At 35.8% G+C, this 23491-nt stretch overlaps 2 protein-coding genes across 7 annotated transcripts in view; both read left to right on the top strand.

Moving 5' to 3' along the window:
• LOC143355104 (rap1 GTPase-activating protein 1) overlaps window positions 1-6464 on the top strand; it is a 203107-nt gene extending 196643 nt beyond the window's left edge. For all 5 annotated transcript variants that reach the window (XM_076789616.1, XM_076789617.1, XM_076789619.1 and 2 more), the window contains 4 exons: window positions 724-1002; window positions 1464-1629; window positions 1812-2663; window positions 2904-6464. In XM_076789616.1, coding sequence (XP_076645731.1) covers window positions 724-1002; window positions 1464-1629; window positions 1812-2663; window positions 2904-3065 — 1459 coding nt within the window. In that variant the 3' untranslated portion in view covers window positions 3066-6464. The remainder of the gene's footprint in view (window positions 1-723; window positions 1003-1463; window positions 1630-1811; window positions 2664-2903) is intronic.
• A 911-nt stretch (window positions 6465-7375) lies between these two features.
• On the top strand, window positions 7376-16575 carry Dlg5 (MAGUK family member discs large 5). 2 transcript variants are annotated; one of them, XM_076789631.1, is made up of 14 exons: window positions 7376-7502; window positions 8231-8336; window positions 8920-8937; window positions 9279-9420; window positions 9581-9929; window positions 10026-10445; window positions 10731-11819; window positions 11910-12474; window positions 12751-13857; window positions 14037-15057; window positions 15132-15373; window positions 15563-15792; window positions 15984-16203; window positions 16341-16575. In XM_076789631.1, exons 2-14 carry the CDS (start codon window positions 8294-8296, stop codon window positions 16445-16447), a joined length of 5553 nt encoding a protein of 1850 aa, XP_076645746.1. In that variant the 5' UTR covers window positions 7376-7502; window positions 8231-8293; the 3' UTR covers window positions 16448-16575. The 2 variants fall into 2 exon arrangements, with proteins under 2 accessions (XP_076645746.1, XP_076645745.1); XM_076789630.1 differs by lacking the exon at window positions 7376-7502 and having other exon boundaries at window positions 7514-8336; window positions 11910-13857.
• The last annotated feature ends 6916 nt before the right edge of the window (window positions 16576-23491 follow it).

A 23491-nucleotide genomic window follows, 5' to 3' on the forward strand; every position in this document is an offset into this window, starting at 1 on the left:
TGACTACATTACCGTCAAAAAATGGTTTTACGTGCTTCAAGTTTTCGTCCTTAAATAAGAATATTTTGTCGCTGGTAAACGGCTCATTCGAAAGAGGAAGGTTCAATCTAGTGCGCACTGGTCAGGAGCTGACGAGATTATGCAGATATTTGGTAACATAAGCGTTCGAAGTAGGCCAAAAATTGACGATGCGCATGCCGTGGAATCCAAGCATTTTTATGCCATTGGATGAGTTTTCTGGATGATGTCGAGACCAGCGCGCACTAGAAAATATCTCCAGCTACAAATCGAACTATAACTTGTCTTGATTCTGTTGCGAAATAAAGGCGAAAACTTGAAGCACGTTTCTGGCAAGTCAGAATTCGTAATATCGATAATACAGGAAAAAAAATGCGACAAGCTTAATCACAGACTTAAGACCCGTCAGATCGAGACCAAGACGGATCTTAAGAATGGAAATTATTACTTAAAAAGTCACGTGACTACCGCGGGCCCTTAAGTCCTTACATTCCAGAACAAAATTCTAACAATATTTGTTTGTACCGTCCGGTAATAGTGTGGAAGCTACAGAATTAGTCGAAGTCTCGGTGAATGTACTTTTGGCATTACAATAGAATTGTTACATCACCGAGACAATTACTACGGAATTTTTACTGTGGCGTTTTGGTAATTTTTATAGAGAAAAACTGATTGTTGCTACAGCCGATACGTTGAATGTTACAGATATCGCGGAGGTTTGGATACTCGACATGGGCAAACCGGCGATACCGCGGTATACGAAGTATTCCGCGGCCGAGAAGTTCTCTTTCACGTCGCTTCTCTACTTCCATACAGTCCGGGCGACTCCCAACAATTACAGCGTAAAAGACATATCGGTAATGATATCGTTGCAATAATATTCCAAGAGGAGCCGACACCTTTCAGCCCGGATATGATTGCCAGTCACTTCTTACACGCATTCATCGTGGTACAAGTCGTCGACCCCTGTACTTCCAATACCAGGTATATTCTTAGATTCGTATGTACACTGTTCGCGCATAGTATGCCACCGCGAGATTCGAATGTATCAGTTACGAAATCATGGTTGTTCCGCATCTCAAACAAACGGACGCTTAAAATACAGCGGCTCGCGCTGAAAATCGTTCGCCGTGCTTCAACTTGTTGTTTATAATCGTCGTAGAAACATTACATATTTCTTATAAAATACCCTATAGAACTATGACAGTCGTACGTGCGCGTAGACGACGCGTGCTCGTACCTAACGACAGTTTAATTGTTATTTACGAAACGGAAATATTCTTTTGAAACACATTTTTACTATTACCTTTACTATTTTTAATATTTTCCTGTTTCTCTGCGCGCTGTTCGCTCGGGGAACTTTTTTCACACAATTTCTCGAATATTTCTCGAATCAACTATTTTGGGATATTTTTGACCGTTTACCTATGCAATTCGAAACGCAGGTACAAAGTGAGTGTGACTGCACGAAATGACGTTCCATGGTTCGGTCCAGCGTTACCAACACCGACCGTGTTTTTGCGTGGAGTCGAATTCAAGGAATTCCTTCTGACGAAGTTGGTGAATGCTGAAAACGCGGCGTACAAAGCCGAGAAGTTCTCAAAACTGGAGGTAATTTCAGCCCGTAAATATTTCAAATTCGAAATTAACCAGTAATTGAAAAGTCGCTGAAACATTTATTTTGTTTACCGTTATTAGTTGACGGCGGATTTGCAAACCGTGCAACGAGCAAAGTTTGTTCGACCTGTTATTTCTTGACAACGCAATTAATGAAATAAATTTTCGATAAACAGCTAAGGACGAGGTCGGCTCTTCTGGAGTCGTTGACGGAGGAATTGCAAGCGAAGACCGCCGAATTTCTTGGAGGAGCGATTGGATTGGGTGGTCCTGGCCTGGGATTCGGCGGAGGAAATTGTCCAGTGAGCCCGACAGCAAGCGACACGTCGGGATCCGGAAGCGGAGGCAGCGGTTCCAGATTCATCGACACGGTTCGAAAGGCTCTGATATCGCGCGTTAGGAACGCGTCGACGGAGAGCGTGCCGCAACAATTGTCAAAGAAGGGTCAGTCCGAGCCGAGTCCGCCCAGTAATCGGCAGTCGACTACCAAGATTAGTGGGAAGCGTTCGGTGGAACCGTCGAGTCCCTTGGGCTCCCCGGATTTGACCCTTCGAAGGGACTCGGAACGCGGAAGCCCTAGTTTAGGAAGTCAGGACAGTAGTTTGTCCAACACAGACAATCAGGATAGCAGTTTAGCCACTCTGCAGCAGGACGAGGTCGATCGCAGAGAGTCCATCGTGTCGGTCAGCGTCAACAATGACACGACGATAGTGGACAACAAAGCTCCTCCAGTGCAGTCGGTCCAAAGATTAACACACGAGAACCTGCGGAAACAGGAGAGGTCGGAAAAGGTCGAAACTACGCAACGCGTCATTTCCGAGAGTGACGACAGTTCATTGAACAGCGAACTGGAACTCGATCAGGCTGTATATCCGGACAGCGATACCGGCCTTGAGTCGATGAGCTCCGCGGAGACTCATGACACCGCACGATGCACCACTAAAGATGGTGTCTTAGAAAATGAAAACTTAAGGATGGAAGTTACTAGGCTTAAGTGCGACAAGTTAGACTTGCTGAGGCAGAATGTGGTGAGCGGAAAAAGCAACTTACTATAAAGGTTGAAAAATTTCGCGAAAAGGTAGAATTGCAAAGTCCAATCAATATTTCTTTGCTGTTGTTACACTCGATGAAACTTGATTCATGTCATTAGAAATTTTAAAAAATGATCACGCGACACGCTGAATCGGGGGAAGCGTACAACTAAATTTTTCGACCTTCTGCAATAGTTTAGCGTTTTATGATTATTAACGTGTAATATTGCATTTCAGACTTGTCAACGCGACATAAAGCGTCTACGTGAGAAGGAGCTACATTTACAATCGGATCTTGCGGCTGCTTCAAAAGAAATTCTGCGGTTACGAGCGCTACTGAAAGATTGTTCGACGAGTATTCCATTGGACAACAATAATCAGCAAACGTCTACCGTTTAAACGTTATTTTACCGTGTGTTTAGTACACCTACAATATTGGCGAGTAACTTTCCTGTTACTATTTATTAGATTTTATCAACTAGTTAGGCGCAGTAGTTGAGAACTTTGTACACACACTTTTTTCGGAATTGCTTCTATTTCAAAAGAAAAAAAAAAGAAAAGAAAACTTTCCGAACCTGCTTCCTGAAAGTGTAAAATTTGCAACTGAAAGGCTTTATGTTTGATTTTAACTAGTATGGTTAAACTTTATTAGGTAGAAATTGGTACAAAAGCGGAATGTCAAAAGAGGCATTGTCAGTGAATGGTATTTAAAGATGAAATATAAAAGTGAGTCTGCGATATATAATTATAGCGACGCGTCTTTCGAGATATTTGCAGCGAAGCTAATTGTTACTTGTAGTATAATACTTGTTTCAATTTTAACCATATTATTTATCTATTAATTTATTAATATGCGGTAAGTTAACCTCTAATAGTCAATATAATTACAAGTAAATGATCACGTAAACACGTGCAAACGTGAATGTAGATAGAAAAATTCAAAGAACTAGATGCATCTTGTCATTATAATATTAGAAAAGGAAAACAACGCTAGTATCAAACAAGTAAAATGGCCTTTAGAATTTAGCATTTTCGAAACTAAGTGTAAACACATAGAACCGATTATAATACATTTTATCTGTAATTAAATGTTCATAAATACTATATAAATATGATGTAATATATGCAGTCATCGTATTGTTACACTACGAAGAAGTGCATGTAGGCCCATAAAACAGTATAAAGCGTGTGATACGTGTATCAGCTTGTAACAACTAATTATGGACTTTAGAAATGTGTTTTCATCAATATATTTCTGACGTCCAGTGTTGAAACAAGGATATGTATCATTAGTTTCAGTATTTATTGTGGTAAATTTACCAAAACCATTACTAGTTTTTTAGTATTAGTCCGCAACAATTCTAGGAAATACGAATGCCTCGTTAATTAATCTTCCGGTATCATTAGCCAACCTAGAGTAAGATTTGGTTTTTTAACCATTTTAACGATTACGATGATTTAGCTGCACCAAATTGTTTAAGTGCACACAGCGTCTTGATGTGTCAATAGTGTTACGAATAGGATACGTATTACCGTTCGCTATTCACAATTGCGCAAACGTAATCTAAATGTAATTCATCTGCTTAGTGATGCACTTTTTATTTTCATCATCTTTCACTGACGGTATTAGTATGATTTACGTTTATTCTTATTATTATTTGTAATCACGTTGTTCTTTATAGATATTTTTTTCTTTGTAAATAATCGACTATCTTTCTATACAGAAAGATGGAAAATGTTAATGAAATGAAAGGATAGAGGGACATGAAAGTTCACTCATATATAATACCAAAGTTTATCATAGTAAAGTCTACGTCTCTTAGTTTTCTACATTCCTTTACAAACAATATTTGCCTCTGAAATTTATGTATGTATGTATAAGACAACATATTTTTCTTGATCGAAAGTTTTTTTCTACAAGTATGATTCTGAATTTCAATGAAATTTTGTATGCCTTTACAAATATTTTGCAGATATATCATAATTATCACTGCCTGAACAATGTCGTTTTCAAATGTAACGCGTTTCTCCGTTCTAATGACGATTCGGTTTTCCGAAGTAACATGAACTTTGAAATCTTTCACATTACTTTGATCTCGGAAAAGCCATTAGTTATGAATTCGAGTTATGAGAAAATATGTGGTTCATAAAAATTTTATGTAAAGTAAATCGCCAAAACACTGATAGTAACAGTTTACTTTAAACTTTTTTAAAATAATGATCTTTGTAAAGCCGGCTAAAATCATTAAGTAAATAATGCCTCTAAAGGGAAGTATATGAATTGGCGATTCTAGTGAAGTTTGCAATAATGCTATTTTTGACTGTCCTAAAAAATAATACATAGTATATTTTATAGGATTTACGATCTTCATATTTTTACGATGCTGTTATTTCAGACTGAATATTACAATATGTCTTCAAATTCTTAGTTTTATGATATTTGTAAAACACGATCGAGATTACAGATTTTTACACCCAAAAATAAAAAATATGATATTATTTATACTATGCAAAAGAATCCGTACATATTTTTCAAAAATATTACATTCTAGATTAAAGGTTGAATTACTTTAATCGAAAATTGGAATTAGAAAACTAAAACAATTTGCTATCATAAACCGAAAGAGATGGCAATTCTAACATTTAATGTGCATAAATTGATAGATTTATTATTAACAAAATTAAAGCATCACAAATCCTTACAATATGTACCACAGTTTCTTATTTTTGTTAATGTTACTATACGAGTGTTTCAAAACATGTGGGCATAACTTCGCTAGTGGCTTCAATACACTAAAATAAAGGAAAAAATTCATGTATGTCATGTGCGATGTGACCTTATTTTCGGGTGTACGACCGAATTTCTGTCTTCCGATAATTCTTTTGATACATTGAGTTGTTCATTCAAATCATTATAAATAACGTTTGATACACCATGTACGACTTCATCAACGCTCTGCATTGTGTAAACATTCCCTTTTAATACATTTAAATCAACGAGAGCAGAAGATTATAATACAAAAATGACTGTTATTTCGGAAACAAGGACACAATGGGCACATACTTATATGAACGATTTTCCTAATCTCAATGTGCTGAATCCATCAGTAAAATTATGCCCACATATTCTGAAATACAATGTATATTAAAATGTGAAGAATGAGTATTTAAAAGAGATATGCACGTGCAATGTAAACATTCAGATTTCAAAGCAAAAAAGTTTCAACATTTTTGAAACATAAATATTTTATGGTGTCATCCTTAGGTATGGATATATAAAAGGAACTTCCATTACCATAAATAAAATTCAGTATTTATGAAAAATTATGAATTAACAGAGGTTAATTTTATATGTGTATACAATACAATATGCGTTTAATTAATTGACTCATTTGATAGGGGGTCTCTTTGTCTAAAATCTAGGAAAAGGCTAAGTTTACCATTATCTAGTGTGATTTCTATGCTGGCCTTGCAAAATCAAAGAAAGATTATCTATATTACAAAGAGATATGTGTTATTATATTATGAGAGAGTGAGAGATAGAAAGATATAATATTACTGCTATAAATACATATATATATATATATACATATATATTTTGTATTTAATATTAATCGCCCAAATTTATCAACCAGAATTGCGAATACTATTACTCTCTGACATACTGACACGAAAGTATATATATTTCTTATGACTGGTGTAAGTATTCGCATTCTATTTTTTCTTTTCTATGCACGACTGTCAACTTGAAAATCAGTGGTAATGACGTTCGCCAATAAATAAAATTGTTTAAACCCATTATTTGCATTTCTTATCGTACAAAAAGTATCATTTCCCTTTTTATGCAAGTTGTTTTTTTCGTTACAATAAACTATTGTTTTTATTCTTTTCACAAGTTAAAAATATCAATTTTAAGCTTTCAATTTTATGACTACTGTATTTTCATAATAAATTACAAGAATGATAATATAATTCGCATCGCGCCCAAAAGTGGCGCGACGTTTAAAAGTCCTTTGCATCGGTACTACCAGAGGGCGGCACGGCCTTCCGTTATCGGTTCGGAGGGACGTAGGTAATTCTGCCACGTCACAACATAATCGAAGAATACTGGAAATTGAACCGTGAAGAAACAAATATAAATAATAAATCATATGCTCACGTTAATAAAATTTTAATAAGGATTAATAAGACACGAATAAAAACAAAATTTATATCTTTTCGGTCAAATATTATTTCTCTACATTTGTGTTGCGTAATAAAGCAATGTTTCTTTGAACAAAGTAGAAATTGTGTTAAAATACAATATAAACGTTTACACGTAATGTGGATTGCGTGTCGGTAACCGTGTTATTGGTACATGGTAACGTCCAGTAATTGTCGTCGACAATTGTGCATAGCAACAATTAAAAGGACATTCTTTCATTCGGTTCATTCTTTTGTTTGCTCCATTATTTATAGCAGAGAGGAAATGAAAGTGCTCACGCTCGGGCTTTTAGTGTCCCCACTTTTCTACGTCATCTTTTTAGCCTGGACCAGAACCTGCTTCATCTTTTTATCTGTGCTAACGTTGAAGTCACTGGGTTCTAGTCTATGGTAACGTTGAAGTCACTGGGTTCTAGTCTATGCTAACGTTGAAGTCAGTAGGTTCTAAGTCCATGCTAACTTCGAACCAAAGGGTTCTGGTCCGCTTGGTGCAGCACTATCGCTCGGGCAAAAGTTGGTGGCACCGAAACCCCGGGCGTGAGCACTCTCATTTCCTCTCTGTTATCGACAATGCGAAACAGACTGTAGTGGCGGAATGAAAATGGCTAATTGTCAGGTTCGTTGGTGCAGCAGGTGAGCGATCACTTATCGTTAAATATCGGGACATTAGTCATTTCGGGATGAACGGTGCGCAGTTTGCAGCGATCGGAACGATCGAAGTCAGTGAAAATTGCGTCGATTTCAGTGTTGTCGAGAGAGTTAATAGATTATTTGAAGAGGTGCGCGATCGAGATCACCGCTGAAAGGCTTGTTGGCTCCTTTTTTTCTACAGTGATAACGAGTTTTCAATTTGTTAGGAATAAGCTAGCCGGTGATCGTCACTCATCTGTGCTACTATTAAACAGGGATCGATAACCTCTCTGTTGACAGGGGATAAAGAAATAAATGTGACGCGATCTCGAAATTGAGACACATCAGCAAAACGTAGATTAATTTATTACATCCATTCAGAAAACATACGTTCACCCGTTGTTTCTTCCGTATCAGTAATCGCGCGGAAAACAGTGATGCATGAAAAGTTTCGATATTACGAGGCACGTGTTTGTATTGGAGTAAGAGTTACACTGTGTATGTATGTTTGTGTGTCGGGTGAGTGTTCATGTGCGCGCGCGTCTGGGTGTGTGTTTGTGTGTGAGTGTATAGCCGTGTATGTGTGTGTGCACCAGGTGCACTGTTGCATCCCTCTTATGAGTGCCATGCACCGTTTAGACCACAGCCATAATGTCATCCCGAAGGCTACTTCTTAGTAATTCACAAAGGGTTCACTCTTCCATGAAATACAGCGCATGGATACTTTCCAGGCAATACCTAGCACGTACCTTGCTAGCGAAGTATTTGTGGTAGATCCTCGGTGAATCAAGAGCATGGCTTCTGGCGCATCTTCCTTGGATAGTGCTGGAAGTAGTGGTGAGTATAGTTTTTAGTTTTCTGTGTTACATTTCCATATATGTTTGTGTCAGTTCAGTATTATAGATAGAATTTAAGTAATATACTCTGACCTATTAAATTTATTGACGCTAAAAATGATTTGACCATAAAAATAAAGAAAAACAATAAAGCAGAAGTACTTTCCTCCTATTAAATTTTAGTGTTAGCCTCTGATAAATGTGGCATTAAAAAGTATTTCTTTGAAAAAAAATCAATAGTCTGTATGTGCTTTTATATATTCTTGTTAAAGGAAGCAATTGTACTGCAATTATAAAAAAGAATTGCATTATTCTGTATTTTACTTAATTGAACCGCTTCGCATGGTGCTTTAAACAGCAATTATAATTTCACTTTGCAAAAAGCAGTGAATCATAATGCTTACATGCGTGGCATAGAGTTTCTTTCCTGGTGAAAGCTAGTCGGACATCTGATTATATTGTTCTACCAATTGTAACAACACAGTGTATAGTATACATAACAACGATTTCATTTTTATATGCATATTTAATGATGTTCATTTTCTTTGTAATCAATTGAAATTTGATCCATTATCTTTTTACAGATGGAGCACTTAATATGGGTAAGAACAATACTATTGAAAAATATTTAAATATTTCGTATGAAAAGAATGTATTGTTAGCCATCTTTTCATTTTTTTTTTTTTCAAAAATTAATCTGTCATAAACACATTGCTTGGTCATAGTAGTTTATCAATTTAATTATTCTTTTTTTAATTCATTCTGAAGATGTGTATGTTTATAATACAAAAATTTAATTTAGTATATAAATTTATTTTAATTTAGTACACATTACGCTGTGTCAATATGTTTAGATATAAATCACACCTTTATGTTTCATCGCATTATATTTATTATTTTGCAATTTGTATTGTTGAATATTATTTGCGTGTGGTGCATGAAGAAAGAGATAGCGGAGGCTATGGCAGTGTTGGAAGTCCTGTTGGTGGTCCTGAATGTCATAGCGATTATGATGGTTTGCAAGCTCAATGTGATCAGGCCATGCATCAGCTTCAGCTACTTAGGCACTCCGATACTATAAGACGGTTTGTTATTGTCCTAGTTTTATTTTTACTTGTTGGTGTCCTATAGTTTAAACTGGTATTTGCTTTTTCTGTTTGTGTTGTTGTATATTTTTCTAAAATTTCATGCTACTTTATATTTAGTAACTGCTTGTATTAAACGTTAATATTTAAAACTACTTAGGTGTGAGCATACTATGAAGGAATTGGAATACTATCGTGGACAGCATATACCAGTCATGAATCAGTTAGAGTCAACATCACAGGAAAGCTCAGCATTGCGGGGCAAGTACGGAGATTTAGTAAATGATAAACAACGTCTTGATCGGGAGGTTCAAGCGCTACAAAAGGAAGTGTCTGAATTACGGTGCCAGAATCAAGAAGTTCTTGTTTCTGACACTACCAATAGCGATGCTATGAATCAACACTATTTATCTGCACTTCGGAAATATGAAGCCGTCAAAGACGAATATGATGCTCTTAGAAAACGATACGATGATTTGATATCATCACATTCGTCCGCTGTTAATAAGGCAAGTATGAAACATTAGTTTTCCAAGTATTTAGAATAGAATAAATAAACGACACCTTGTGATTTTATAAAACTTTGTACGAATGATTAAATATAGTTGGAACTATCACAAGAAGAGGCTGTCAGATTGAAGAAACAGTATGACGAAGTTGTTCAAGAGCGCAATAGCGCGGTTCGCGAACGTAACGGTCTGAAGCAACAATGTACTGCTGCAATTAGGCAGTGGGACATTGCGTTAAGGGAAAGAAATGAGTACCGTGAAGCCTTATCCAAGGTGCAGCAACAACACGAAGAAGCAGTAAAAGAAATCAACCATGCAATGGTACTACGTATGAAGGCTAGCAAAGATATGAAACGATTAACGGAAGAAAGAAATGCTGCATTACAAGAATACAGTTTAATTATGGGCGAGCGAGATACAGTCCATAAAGAAATGGAGAAACTTGGGGATGATCTAACACAGGCATACGCGAAGGTCACGCATTTCGAAAACCAGAATAAACAGTTTATGGAAGAGGTAAGTTTGATTAGATAAATTTTTGTCCTTTGATGAATTGACTGAAAGTTTTGTTTAATCTTAACTTTAACATTTTCCCATATTTCTTTTATCATATTAGTTACTATTTTAAATAATTAAGCGTAAGAGTTCCTCCTGTTAATGTTATTTTCTTCTCCCACATTTTATATTGGTTTCTAGCTATTTATATTGCATATCATATGTACTATACATTACTTGCTGCTTGCTATAAGTCCTATTTTTAAGCGAACATTCTCTGTTTTAATCTGCTTGTAATATTTTTAGAAAAAAGCTTTATCCTATCAAATTGAAACTCTACGGAGGGAAATTTCTTCAGCCTTGCAAGATCGAGATGAAGCTTTAAAACAATGTAACCAATTGCGCCAGAAGTTTGGAGATTATTCCGAAGGTTCTAACCGAGATTACAAAAATCGTATGGAACTGCACTCGTATAATCGCGAACGAGACAATTCGAATAAAGAAGCTGAAAGAGAAAATAATACTGCAGATTATACTAAAAGGGACAAAGAACGTATGGATAATTTGGATCAGGCAAATTTGGAGTTGGATAAACTCAGGAAATCCGTAGACAAATTGCAAACGGAACTCGAAGAGGCTCTTCAAGAGGCAGAAGTATCGAAACGAAGAAGAGATTGGGCTTTCAGCGAACGAGATAAGATAGTGTTAGAAAGAGAAAGTATTAGAACTTTATGTGATCGATTAAGGAAAGAACGTGATCGTGCAGTGTCGGAATTAGCGGGTGCTTTACGTGATTCCGATAATATTAAAAAGCAACGGAACGAGGCATCGAAGGAGCTAAAGGATCTCAAGGAAAAGATCGAATCTGGTGATCATGCCTTAAGAGCCAGTCAATTTGCGCAAGGTTTGTCGCATTCCCATGACTCCGCAATCGACACGGATATCAATGATTGGGAAATTCTTACCACTCATTTCGACCTTAGTCGACTATGTTTAGACTCAGATCGTGATTTAGGAATGACACTGGTTGGAGGTCGTGACAGTCCGTATTATCCAAACGACACGGGCATTTACGTTGCTCAAGTTATAACAGGTAGCGCCGCTGAAGGAAAATTGAGAGTAAACGATTGCATTATGCGAGTAAATAATGTCGATTGCACATCGGTTTCTACGCGTGTCATAATGGAAACTTTGCGTGCGTGTTCGGTGGGTTCTGCTACGTTGACGGTAAGAAGGCGACGCGTTACTAGAAGATCATTAAGGACAACGCAACTACCAGTTGGATCAGTTCCTCATGGAATTTCTTTGGAGCTTGGAGTGTACATTTCGAAGATATCACCCGGCAGTTTAGCCGCTAAAGATGGTAATCTTGCTGTTGGAGATAGAGTATTAAATGTACGTGTTTAGCATATACATACACATTCTATTCGAATATTTACGATAAATTTATCCTTATTGATCAATTAATATTTCTCTTTTTGTTAGATTAATAGCAAAACTATGGAAGGTATAAATTCCAGTCACGAAGCGATGACAATTTTAAACGACACAAGCACGGATGTTTTAACAATTACCACCCTAAAAGGAATACCATTACCTTCGGCAACCAGTTCCGAAACGATGACTATCGATGGTAGCTTTGGCACGGAGAAACAGAAAATGGTGAACAGTTGTTCGCAAACGGAGCAAGAGAGAATGATGATGAAGACAGCATCGGATGACTACGACAGGCGATATTTAGCGGCGAACTTCGGTGACAGAAGTGTTTACAAAGTTTCGAAATCGGTTAGCAGTGAGAAGCCAAGCGGTATTAGCAATGCTTGGGACAATATACGGGAGAAGATCGACATAGTACGGGGACGTAAGCATAGCAAGGATCGCGAAGAAAAGAAGAAACGGCATCGTAATTCCAGTCCGAACACCTTCGAGCAAGAGCAGGATGCGATAGCGGAATTAGACTCGGTGATAGAGAGCTATCACAAGAAAGCAAATAACGGGGTATTGAAACGAAGTAAGCGACGCGAAACCGAAAAGATCGAGAAGAATGGAGGTACGTGGCCGAAAGCCAGAGGTGGGCCTCTAATACAGAATGGTACCGGTACTATTTTACATCCACGTAAGACAAAAGAAAGGCTGCCCTTAAGTGTTCTCCTTAATCAACCGCCCAAGTATGACTGTTATAATTATAATCGTATTTCTAATCCTATTCCCTTAACCAGTTTCTCCAATGTGAATAATCGGCATACAGTTTATAAATCCGTAGAAAAACCATTACCAAATTTCCTCAAAACTGGACAATTATTTAGTCAGAAATCCTTTACTCCAGTGGTGCAGTTCAAAGATATCCCGCTAGATAAGAAACCGACCGGCGAATTTGAGAACACGGAAAGTAGACTGAGTTCTACGCTGACACCGTCCGAAACTAGTATCGACTTTTCCTTAAAGTCGGTCAACACGGGAAAAGATGTAGAATATTTCTCAAAGAAGAGGGCGCAAAAATATATTCCTAGCAACGACAACCAAGTAGAGACGTTGCAGCATAATAGAGCGCAATCTCAACTATATTCTGGGGCCGGATCATCAACTTCGTCGACCAGCGGCACGAGGCAGCAGCTAACTGGTAATTTTTCATTTCCTCCCTATACGCATTCGCATCCGCATCCCCATCAACAAAACTCTTTACCTTCGAGATACCCTTCCCCGCCATCTTTGCCGTCTGCACAGTCCGGGGAGTCGATAGGACTTCCTGATGCACGATCTTACTGTTTCGAACCTTCGTATAGCCCCGGCCCGCAAGCAGGATTCGGGCATTTGCACACACCCTCCGTAGATTTGCATTATCACAAATCTCGCGCTCCACCGATTGGCACTACATACGACGTACCAGCATACACGCATGGCTACGAAGGTGGAACGTTTCCAAGAAAGAAGGAAAATCAACGTTTTAGAATACCGTCAAATCCTAGTGTAACCTCAAAAAGCAGCGTGGGTAAATTGTCTACTGGCAGTATAGAAAGGACATCGGAAAGAGGCAGCCCGATGCCAACATTCCACGTCGAAGTACTTAGTCCTGGTACCGGAGGTGGAAGTAGCTCTGGAGGAACGATCAGAGGAAGTAGTAGCAATAAACGGTCCAGCATGCCAGACTATTGTTATTCTCAATCTAGGCCGGCACCTGGAGAACTTCGCAGAGTTCATATAGACAAGTCGGTCGAGCCGTTAGGAATTCAGATCTCTTGTTTGGAAAGCGGTGGTGTCTTTGTCTCTACTGTTAGCGAACACAGTTTAGCGTCTCAAGTCGGTCTACAAATTGGCGATCAATTGCTCGAAGTCTGTGGTATTAATATGAGGAGCGCCACGTACCAACTTGCTGCCAATGTGTTGCGTCAGTGCGGTAATTCCATTACGATGCTGGTGCAGTACAGTCCAGACAGTGAGTACAGTGTCATATTAGAACAAGTAGTAAAAATCCCTGTCACAATTTGCACTATACAAAAATCGTCTTGCACCTTTCCTGTTATATGTTATTGTTATTTATCGTTATCGCATGGTTCTTTCTTTACCATGTAAGCCTGTATTTATATATCACTTGGTTTTTTTTTTAAAAATCAGAATACAACGAATTAGAAGGGTCTGCTTCTTCGAGCTCGTCAGAAGCTGGTGGTGCTCAGGGTGGTAGTCATAGTGGATCGCCAACTCCTTGTAATAGTCCAGAGGCTACGAGAAAACCAACAATCGAGTTGGAAAGTTCAGAACCTGAACGAGATGCTTCCAGTAGCTTAAGTACACAGCGTGAGGCATCTAACACATTGACTATCATGCGCGAAACTTCAAATACCTTGGAACCGCCTCGCACCATTCGAGAAAGAGACATCAGGAATTCTGCTTCCTTGGAAGTGCGAGGTACCGAAGAAAGAGAGCGACAAATTAGAGCATCAGCGTCCTTAGATATCAACATTAGAAAACCAGAACTTCGTAGTTCAGCTACACTAGACAATATGCGTAATTCGGCGACTCTTGATACGTTGCGTGTTACTGCCAACTCACTCACACGCGCACAGTTAAATCAGGCAGCGACCACGTTGCAACGGCAAAATGCTACTGTGAGAAGCCCTACGCAAGAAGAACAAAATCGTAAAAGTCCACCACCAAGTGAACCTAGGTACTTATTCATTGAGACCAGAAAATGCTCGAATTTGGGTATTTCGCTCGTCGGTGGAAACGGTGTTGGAATATTTGTACATTCGGTACAACCAGGTTGCCTCGCAGAAGAGGCAGGTCTACGTACCGGCGATCGCATACTGGAATATAACGGTGTAGATCTCAGGCAAGCAACCGCAGAACAAGCGGCACTCGAATTGGCTAGGCCAGCAGATAAAGTGACGTTGATTGCTCAATATGTACCTGAGAGGTATAATGAAGTAAAAGATAAACCGGGAGACAGTTTTTACGTGAAAGCGATGTTCGATCGAGTGGGCGAAGTAGGAGACAGCCTACAACTTAGATTTAATAAAGATGATATTTTATATGTCGACAATACTATGTTCAATGGTACTCCAGGCCATTGGAGAGCTTGGTTAGTCGATCAAACTGGAAGAAGACAAACCTGCGGAATAATTCCAAGCAAATTCAAGTACGTTTACTTGCATCCGTGTATATCACAATTTATCGGAGTGCTAAATTCTTTAACGAATAATCTATTTTTAGGGTTGAAGAAGATTTGCTTTTAAGACGTTCATTGGGCGATTTGGAAACAGATACCACTAGACGAGGCAGTACTAGTGCAAGAAGAAGTTTCTTCCGCCGAAAAAAACATCAACGTTCTTCTAGTAGGGACAGTAAAGAGTTATCACACCTTACGGGTGTAAATTTGGGTTGGTACAGCGATAGTGGCACATTGAACGAAGAAACTCTTCCAGCGAGTTACCAACGTGTCGAAAGATTGGATTGTAAGTATTTCTAATTTTATAATATTTAAAAAATTGTTACGGAAGCTTCTTGATATATGACTGTGATGGTTTGAAATAGTTTACAACAACAGCAGTTCACTTTAAAACTTAAATTTATATTGTATTTTCATTTATTCTATTTTTGTTGGACTCATGTATATTTTTAGTAATTTATTTAATGTTTTACAGATCCAGCTTTAAGACCAGTATTGATTATTGGACCACTAAGCGAATGTGTAGTTACAAAACTATTACAAGAATTTCCTGGTCAATTCACTAGGTGTCTCGCAGAAGCGATGCACTGTTCTCAATCAACGCTCGAACAGGGTTTGCGTGACGCACTTTACGTAGACTACAGAAAAAAAGGAAGCTATTTCGAGTGTACTACAGTACAAGCTGTCAAGGACATTTGTGAGAAGGTAAGGTATTTTTTTATCCAATGCCATACATAATATTGATAATGTTATTTATATTAAGCACATAGACATACCAGATTGATCAGCTAAAAATGAATTGTGTCGAGTTTATATCATCATTCCTAGAACTAAATTATATTTTTCGATGTTTCCATTTACAACTACACATATTTTTAATCATTTTTTAATTTTAGAATACTCATTGTATCTTGGATGTATCGATTGCATCGATTGAGCGACTTCATCGACATCAAATCTATCCGATAGTATTATTGATTAAATTCAAGAATACAAAACAAATTAAAGAAGTCAAGGATTCTAGGTATCCAAGCGATAAAGTTAGTGCTAAAGCTGCAAAAGAAATGTATGAACAAGCACTAAAATTTGAGGCCGAATATAGGCATTATATTTCTGGTAAGTTAGTGTCATTTATACGACCGTTGTTTTTCAATGTAAACAGTAAGAAACGTAAATCTTGAATGGATCCATTATTGAACTTGTTAGATTTGTTCTATTCTCGCTAATTTATTTTTAAATTTATTTTGTTTCAGCTGTAATACCTGCCGGAGTTAATGTTGCGTATATCTGTACGCAAGTGAAATCTGCTGTAGATGAAGAACAAAGCAAAGCGCTGTGGGTTCCAAGAGGGCTTCCCTGACGTTTAAGGGGGGGTCCCCACAAACCACAGTGGAAATCAATCTAAATTCCACCAGGGGGCCCTTATGCTGTACGATTATACAAAATTTTTACAAATTTATTTATTTATGGTCTCTTATATACTTTGGCAGTATATTGCTGCAACAATTATTTCAATTGTTTCGATTGTAATGCAATCTTATTGAAGGTTGTAATATTGTTCCTTTTCCTTAATCTGTCTCAGCGCTACGAAATCTTTTGACGTAAGTTACGTATTTTACCGAAGTAAATAATTTACTAAATTTATTTCAAGATATATTTTCAAGTTTTAATCGTTGTTTTCTACACAATTTTGCAAAGCATACAACAGAATTCATATCAAATAAACTCTTAATATATACTTCAAAATATCATACCTCGTAATATTAATTAACAGAAATTATGAGATAATCAATTTTATATCAATTTCATGTGACATTTTGCATTTATTTTCCATACAAAAATAAGAGAATATCAGTGCGTCACATTTTAGCATTTATTCCATTATTCATACAATAGCGCGAATCATCTACAGATGACGAAGCTCTTTGCAAACATTTCTTATCTATACTCGAAGAGAATGAAACAACTCGATGTTTTGTCATTTTGCTTCGAACCTCGATCAATCGTAATTTCCTTGGAAAGGATGCAATATTCTTTATGAAAATGCAATGAATAGTAATTTGCTCGAGACCATAAATGAATCTGTGTGGAGTAAACGTAAAAAATCTATTGGTCGTACTGTGGCCCGCTAAACAGTTGGTGGATGAACATAAAAGTTATTAGTTAGCAAATATGGTTTAGTCAAACGCGTTTTTAGGTAGTTTTGTTAACCTCTCAAATCATTTCGTTGTACAAAATGATTTCGCGTGATTAATATTATTGTACAGAGGATGTAATATTATATATGAAAAAGAAGTTACTTATTTGTATATAACTTCCTTACATTATGTATGGACTATATGCACATTAATTTTTAGTTTGTTCGAATCGCTTAGATTTAAGTTGTACCCTTTAGTCATAATGTTTTCGTAAAACTGTTTATATACTATTAATTTGTAATTGATAGAAAGCAATCGGTTTGAGGGGTTAAATTTTCAATGTTCTGAATTGAGGAACTAACAAACACGATACAGAGGAAATTATGGAATTGATAAAAGACGGTTCATTTGTTACCGCCGAATTTGTAAATATCTAAAAATAAAAGATAAGTGGTAGATGTCAGCGATATAAACTAACTTGATATTACATTACGCGTAACAAAGTAATACGTAATGGTGTGCATTATTGCTCTTTTATTTTTAAGATTCAAATTATTTTATAAATTTTCACTATGATGGTGTTTTTTAAATGAGCTTCAGATGCTCTGGAAGGTGCAGTCAGAGTATTTTTGAGAAATTATATTAAAAACGCGAATACGTACCGTTACGTGTCTACATTCAGAATTCGTTGAAGATTTTGAAATATTTTTACAAGCGTTTTGACATTCTTCCATTGTTATATTGCAATCCTAATTATAATACTTAAATCGTTCTTCGTCCGTTTCTGTAAACCTTTTGATGACAATCATAATGCAAACTTTTATATTTTTTATTGTGCCTGAATGTAGATACAGATTTTATAAATAACTATCAGACAAAAGGAGGGTGCGTTGAATGTACCAATTTACAGGTGACAAGAAAAGTCTATCTACAATGCTTCGATACTTAAATATGTAATTCTTTCTTTTTTAAATATCTTTCTGGCTTTAAAAGAGGCTTGCCCTTTTAAAAATAGTATGGCTGAATACTGAAATATCATGTTGAAAAAAAAACAATATTTTGTTATTTACAACTGAGGAATTGTGGTAGTTTACATAAAATTGTAAGTGTCACGGGTAGAAAATATTCGATTGGAATTGTACTTGATGAAACTGTGAGGCAAAGGTGAAAGACAATAGACTTAATCTTGTTTCTATGATACGTGTACTATGTTTAATTGATGCAAAGAAGCAATGTTATATTATTTCTAGATTGTGATCTCAACAGTTGAATACTCTTGATAGATGGGATTCCATTTTAAAACTGTAAATAACTGGTTGATATTATTAATATTGATCAGTAAATTGAGTACGGGTAGATAGCAATATAAAAGCAACAGTAAACATGAGTGCTAAGACTTTCAAGATGAACTTATTAATTTTTCTTGATACTATCTTGTTAGATTAAAGACCTCTATATACCGGAGAAGTAACAGGCATTACGAGTTTGTACAAATTTATACTTTATTGATCTACAACTTTGGAATCTTGTGTTCTAATGATTATGAAAGTGACTTAACTCATTTATTTTTCATTTTGAGAAATTTCGAATCTTAGATTGGAGCCTCTTACGGCGATAAAGTAATAGTGATCAGTATAACTTCAAAACTCGGGGACCTCCTCTAATGCAATTCTGTTACTTCCTCTAGGTTGCCAAATTCACTATTGAATCGCGTGTGTATTCCTACTTAAGTGACACTAAAATGAGGAAAAAGGGACGTAAGAAATCGTACACATTAACGATAATACTACTTAATTATTTTTTATATCGTTAGGTTGTAAACCAAGTCTGCGGTTTATCCCTATATTTTTTGTTACGAAAAAAAAAAATATATATATAAAAAACTTTTTCTAGTCATTCATGCAATCTCTATCGTCTTCAACGAATCTTTCTCATCTGTCAGGATTGTAATTCTACTGTGAAGAAATTAGTAATTTACAGTTGATAAATTAAAATCATAAACGCAAGGACTTAGTTTATGATCTAATATTTAATTGTGCTATATTCTTCCTACCATGTGTATAGGTTGCGCCAATTGCATATTACATTTTTAATTTGACAGTTGTCCGTGTCCCAACTATTAAAGTCTGAATATTAACAACCACCTATTCATATTATTATACGCAGATTCCATCCATTACATGTATACTTCGAAGTAACAATTTGCCGATTTTCAAATAATCGAATAACTAGTATATACTCAAAATTATGAATCTTGAAGCTCGTAATAAATATATTACAAACATTAGGAAGCCATATAGATTGAAAATTTTGTAAATTTATTGTTCCGAATAACAGTGACGCACATTTGTACAGTGAATCATGTAAGACTGGAATCCAAAATATCTCCGTTACTTTTAATGATATGCAAATTTTTTTAAGATAAATACACATATTTATTTCAAATATTATAATAAAAAGTTTTTTCGTTAAAGGTTTTTTACATGTAATGTAATTAGAAAGCGATGACTTTGCAACGTTGGACGATACAACGTTGAAAATTTTATTTCCAATACAATATTTACTGGTTTAAAGTAAATATTTGTTCTTTAGAATGTTTCTCGCGTCATTAAAACGAACAGAGATATTTAAGGTTTTCATGTTAGGTGATCCACCCCGTGCATTTTTACGATAATAGCAATACAAAAGAGAATTCTTCGTATAGATATACTGTTCACATTGCAGTATATTTATTGTGTGTAAAAAAAGACTTCCACCGCTTACGGCGACAAGAGTCTATCTATACAGTATCGATTAGAAAAACATGTGGTTGTGATAAATCGTTAATTATACTAGCTTCGTGTAATTATTTTATAACCTTAAACACCTTAAACAAATTGAAGATTTGTTTACAAGTTACATAAAGTAGGGAAGCGTATTGATTTTGAAAATGTCTGCCTACCTGGCTTCCAAAATTTTGAAGAATATCCCATTAGTCAAGACACGTACTCGGCTCATTAATCATTTTCACAGTGCAGGTGTTTATAACATTTGCACCACATTTAATCGAGTAATGCACAGTAAAATAAGTCTGAAAATAAATTTCCGTGTCGAAAGTTTAAAGACATCAATTTTTATTTTATGTTGAGTTCTGGACACTTAGTTCTAAAAGCTTGATATCGTGCAAAGATTTACAATCTAATAATCATTGGAGCGTTTATTATTTGTTGTTTTGTTATTTTACTGGTGATGTCGGTTTCACCTTTAATTTCGTAAACGATCGCATCTACGGTTATAATATATATGTGATATACTATTCTCCATAACATTTTCCATAGAACTCTTATAATAAATTTCCAATCCTTTGTTTCTTTTTTTGTTGTATTCTCGGATACGCACGCCCCTTCTCGAAACTCGTTCCAAGCTGTGATATTTGCCAATCCCTTGTCAATGTGAAATTAACATTTAAGCATTTCGTGTTCACCTATTTACGTATAAATTTGTATATCCTCCGAGTGTTGAGCAACAAAAGGACGTTTTCTCAATTCGACTATAAATATTACCGTCCCACCGAAGCAAATACTAAAGTGGCGAATGCCTTATTGATCACCTTTAAAGTCTTCCAACGTTTATAATATTTTACACCGAGCCAATGGCACAACAAAATAGATGTGACATTTTTACCTTTTATAACTATTGGAACACGTTCAGTGCCTTAATCGTTTCCCACGGAATGTCTTTTGTGTCTTCCAGGTATTATTTTTATCTCCTAATCTATCTCTCCGTTTTCATTTCCAATATTTTAACAAAGAATTCTTCTGAAAGTGATTTTAGTGAACATCCTCTGTAAGCCTTCGATACCGTAAGAATTATATTGTAGACAAGTCCATTTATCCGTACAATACTCGAATTTGTTTAATACCGAAAAAAGACAATTTTTTAAATAAAAAGCAGATAAATACACACGCTATATCACTGTGTTGGACGTCAAGATATATTTATCTGATTTAAATATAAGTTTCATAGCTACGACTATGAAACACATTAATGTCTTGCAACTATAGTCTTCTTTGCATCGATTCGAAAATGTTCCGCGGTATCCGAAGTGTACCATTATGATAAGATTGACAGTTTCGTCTTTCACTTTTGCGTGTATCGCGTTTTGTAACCGAGAACTTTAGTTTTTTAATGAGACAATATTTAGGCGTAAGTTACAAGCGAGACCAAAAATTAAAGGGATACTGTGCTAATTCATAAGGATTATGATTAAATTTATTCGCATCGTTTTAGCGTTGACACGCTTAACACAAAAATGTTTGTAGATATATACTTTTTGATAAAAAGCGAAATATCATCGGTACGAATTTCGCGCTAGCGAAAAGCTATGGATAGCGAACGGAGGAATCATAAAAACTGCATTATTATTATTAAAAGAGCCAACCACTTGGCGATTTCTAAACAAGGGATTATTGCGTTTCGCAACCATGATCAGCAATAGCAAAAGCGGATGCCGACAATCTAGCAATAAAATTAGGAAACACGGAATTTACTAATGAACTAATATAATGTAATATTTTCAGGAAAGGATATTTAATTTTTATTCTTTTAATAAACACGAGAGATATGAGTAATATTTGTACACATACATGTGAATCTCTGGCGTGATACATGTGTAGGGTGAGATACGTAAATTGTTATTTTGTGTTGGTGTTAACAAATTTACAGTTTCTTTCGCATTATTTATTTTGATTGAGTTGTTTTGAGATTGTCGAAAATAATTTTTTGTTTAGAATGCCTACTGACGACGGAAGAAATTATTTGAAATGTTTAAGAATGGCTACATATACATTCTTTTATTGTACAGTATTTCTGACCGATGTGATGCAATGTATAAAGTATTAATAACAAGAACGCAATGCTGCGTTGAACTGGTAGGCATTTTTTTTATGCAAGATATATTTTACGTTATACGGATTCTATGAAGAGCAGTTGCAAACGATGTAAAACGGATCAATTTTTGTTCATATATGTATGTATATTAATAATGGAAAAGCAATTTTTACATAATAAAGAGGAATGTCCAGAGCTCTTATTTCGAGGCTGCAACAGCTGTCAGTTGCGACATGAATTATTCAAAAAATCTAACTACATTAAGGAGTACGTCATTAAGCAGAGCTTCGATAAATCGACTTAATCGGAAGATAATTGAATAAACAAAGAAAAACTTAAAATGTAATTTCGATACGCTGTACGCATTTTATTTTCGCGCTGGCCTGCGCGAAAGACTTTAATTTTGGTCCTACTGTGTGCAAAAAACACTAATTTATAATTCTACCGTATCCGATGTCTGTCTAGTCGTGAATGGCAGTTATTTTTGGTTTATTTTTTCGAAAAGTATTATTTCTAGTAGGAATGTTTGTATTTCAAGTGTAAGAAGTTTATAAGAAATTGTTTTCTAACATGTTCTCGTGTGTAGAATATGTTTGTAAACTTTGCAACGTCGTGTCTCACCTTACATAGACACTATGTATAACGTATCAGATTCTTACAGATCATTAAAACACGCGTCCTTCATACATACATACATATTATGTGTAGTACCACATAATTTTTACGAGAGACTCGAGGAACATAGTTAAGATAGGTCGAGGGCGAAGCGAAACGCCGAAAACGGAGAAACAAACATTTTTTAAAAAATGGTGGACGAAAAGAGTAAGTTTGAATCACAACACTGTGATACTTATACGTATTACTATATCTCGATGACATATCGGTTTCACAATCCTTCTATACATTACTATTATTACATATACATACATGCATACATATACCTACATGCATAACTTGAGTACGAAATTCATATTTTGGGCAATATTTATATATATGTACACATAAATGTTATATATATATATATATACATACATATATTTAACTACGCACTTTTACTATTTTTCGTAAGCACATGGTTTTCAACCATTTGATACCCATAAAACGATATACGCAACATATGTATGCGTGTGCAACAAATACGTAAGAAGCCAAGGGTGTGTAATATTTTCAGAAATTTGCAATTTCAATGAAATTTCGAGTAGAAATAGCCAACTCATTCACACAAACGATTAATTTCATATAAAATAGCGTTGACGTTTAATGGCATTGTTATGATCTTCATTTTTACTCAACTAATAGATGATGATGAAAACTTTAATAAATGAACCATGACGATAGAGTGGTTTATTTGTGATAATGATGGCGCAGCTCAGAAAGTGGGAACGTTTCGTAAACAC

The sequence above is a fragment of the Halictus rubicundus genome, chromosome 6 (genome assembly GCF_050948215.1).
Source record: "Halictus rubicundus isolate RS-2024b chromosome 6, iyHalRubi1_principal, whole genome shotgun sequence".
NCBI classification, from domain to species: Eukaryota; Metazoa; Arthropoda; class Insecta; order Hymenoptera; family Halictidae; genus Halictus; species Halictus rubicundus.

Excerpts from the sequence above, each read along its gene's own strand:
- Dlg5 (XM_076789630.1), top strand. The coding sequence starts at position 8,294 with ATGGCTTCTGGCGCATCTTCCTTGGATAGTGCTGGAAGTAGTG. Across the intron at positions 15,374-15,562 it reads ACGTGTCGAAAGATTGGATT|ATCCAGCTTTAAGACCAGTA; the intron begins GTAAGTATTTCT and ends AATGTTTTACAG. Across the intron at positions 15,793-15,983 it reads TCAAGGACATTTGTGAGAAG|AATACTCATTGTATCTTGGA; the intron begins GTAAGGTATTTT and ends TTTTAATTTTAG.